At 41.0% G+C, this 2,535-nt stretch overlaps 1 protein-coding gene across 1 annotated transcript in view; it reads left to right on the top strand.

Moving 5' to 3' along the window:
• Positions 1-1,189: 1,189 nt before the first annotated feature.
• Positions 1,190-2,535, top strand: part of LOC103360436 (dihydroxyacetone phosphate acyltransferase-like) — an 18,885-nt gene continuing 17,539 nt past the window's right edge. The window contains exon 1 of the mRNA XM_008286185.1: positions 1,190-1,205. Coding sequence (XP_008284407.1) covers positions 1,194-1,205 — 12 coding nt within the window. The 5' untranslated portion in view covers positions 1,190-1,193. The remainder of the gene's footprint in view (positions 1,206-2,535) is intronic.

Genomic DNA, 2,535 nt, shown 5'->3' with positions numbered 1-2,535 from the left:
CGGTTAGGGTGCAGTTTATTTGTTGATTATATTCATTCTCGTTATTTTAATCTGCAAAGAACACAGTTAAAGAAAAACCCTCTGAAAATCAGTTAGAAAACATTAAATTGTTCGTGAAGTTGTTGGGAAACAATTTCCAGAACAGAAATCCAGTTTCAGAATTCTTCTACAGTCAATTCTTTGGATTTTTATCACTCAGTAAATCAGAAAAAACTGTCAGCAGCAAGTTTTTAGGATGAAAATGCTCCATAAATCAGACTGTGAATGAAATATGAACAAACTCCTATGTGGAAACCTGCAGAGTGTTGATAAGAATAAAACTAGATCACAGTGGGAGGAAAGACTGTGTTTCCTATAACTCTATACAATTTTATTATTTATCTTTATTATCATTTATGCTAATACACACTAACTTGCATTCATTTCCAGAACAAATACATGAATAAATCAGCTTAAAACACTTGTTCCACTTTGCTGACATCATAAATTTAAAGGTTTTTATTGGATTTCTCTTTAAATGACTCCATAAAACTAAAAAATACTGTCAACAGCCAGAAAAAAATCAAGTTTTCTGCAAGTTTTTAGGAATAAAATGCTTCATAAATCAGGCTGTGAATGAAATATGAACAGAAACCTGCAGAACAAACATGAATGAAGCTGGACCAGAGTTCAGCCTGAAATAAACTCATTTTTATTATTATAACCAACAGACATCAGCATGAATCCTCCTCAGCTGAGCTCTGACACCGAAACAAACACTTTCTGGGTTAAACATTTTCTGACATTTAATGTTTAAAAATGCAAATGAGGGTGTTTTTTTTTTTTTTTCTTTTTAAATGTGCAAAAACTCTGAACCTTCATGTTTCTCTGCTTCAGTCCGACAGAACCCTGGATGGACGTCTGGAGGCAGCGCGGCCCGGTTCTGCTGCAGGTTCTCTGGGTTCTCCGGGTTCTCCGGGTTCTCCGGGTTCTCCGTGCATGTTCTCTACATTATGCAGCAGCTCGAGGTCACTGCCGTGCACCGAGCTGCGCGTTCACGCGGCAGGAGGAGGAGTGTCCAGAACGCGGAGCCTCCATTGGCCCGTTTGCGCCTCAGAGAGCGGAAACGCAGAGAAGTCGGTGAGAAAGACAGAAAGACAGAAAGACAGAAGGACAGAAGGACACCTGCGGCGGCGGATCCGGTCCTCAGAGACATGACGAGCGAGGTAGGACCCCGTCTGTCTGTCTGTCTGTCCGTCTCCTTGCGTCCTTGCGTCCTGCGTCGCTCTTTGCGCGTCCAGGCGGTGAAACTTCAACCAGAGGTTCGGTGTTTGCAGCTCAGGAGCAGCAGAACCGGAGCGATGCTGCAGGTTTCCTTGTGTGTGAAAGTGCAGCTGAGGCTCTAATCTGCTCAGACTTTACCCTCCAGACCAGCGGTTCCTCTGTTCTTCTGCTCCTGCTGCTCAACAGGCTGCAGATTAAACTCTCAGCTGCTCCAGAGCTCCACAAAGTCCAAGTTTTAACCCGTTAGTTGGACCTGAACGACTTTTACAAACAATACAATCTGATTTAAAGAGCAATGAAACATCACTTCCTCAAAGTTTGTGAACCTTCTTAGAAATAGAACTGAAACTTGATGAAGTTCACATCTGTATCCACTTTTATTTTCTCTTTCCGGGACACTGGTTCACTTCTAAGTCTGTCTCTTCATCTCTTCATGCTGAAGGTGTCAAATAATCAGATTTCATTCAGCAGCTGCTTCGTCTTTAACACCAACAGTTAAAGGACCAGAGTTTAGGAGGAGAAACATCCTCCAGAACATCTGGAAGAGCTGCAAGAAAAACCTCAAGATGTTTGTTCTGATTGTGTAGAAACACTCTGAGTCCGTAAACGGCTTCATTAATGCAAGAAATGTCCTGTTTGATGCTAAAGATCTGCACTAAAGGCCACATCAGCTGTAAGTTTCTCTGCAGGGACACAAGACAGCAGACGTTCTCATGTTGAACCACATTTCTGTCGAATCATCACATCAACAGACCTCTACAACAGTTTTTAAAAACATTTTCAAGTATTTCCCGCCTGCATTTGTCTCTCCCAAAAATAATAATGATAAAGAAACTTCTTTCTCGTTTTTGCTGCAGAACTTTGTGCAGAAAAAGCACAAATTGAAGTCTGAAAAATCTCCAGAACGCAAAGAATTCAGTGTTTTTTGGCTCAAAATGCCTGAAATCTGCAAATTAGCTTTAAGTTTAATGTCAGCAAAACCCTTTGGCCTCAGAAATGTTGTTTAAATATTTTATTATTCTGTTAATTTGAAGGTTTTGACGCCATTATCAGAGCAGAAATGTGGCCGGACAGAGAAAAGTCGACTTTAGGGAAACAGAAAATGAACTGGTTGGTGTTCTGAGCTGCTGGTTTTACATTAATGTGTAGACTTCAGGGGAGACGCAGGAATGAGCTCAGAACCCTTTAACGTTACTGCACATGTACAATGAAATGAGGAAATCATCGTCTCTTTGCATGGACACAATCAGACAACAGGTCTGATTTAAATAA

The sequence above is a fragment of the Stegastes partitus genome, unplaced genomic scaffold, assembly GCF_000690725.1.
Source record: "Stegastes partitus isolate 25-593 unplaced genomic scaffold, Stegastes_partitus-1.0.2 Scaffold439, whole genome shotgun sequence".
Lineage (NCBI taxonomy): Eukaryota > Metazoa > Chordata > Actinopteri > Pomacentridae > Stegastes > Stegastes partitus.
This window is presented reverse-complemented; position numbering and strand designations above follow the sequence as displayed.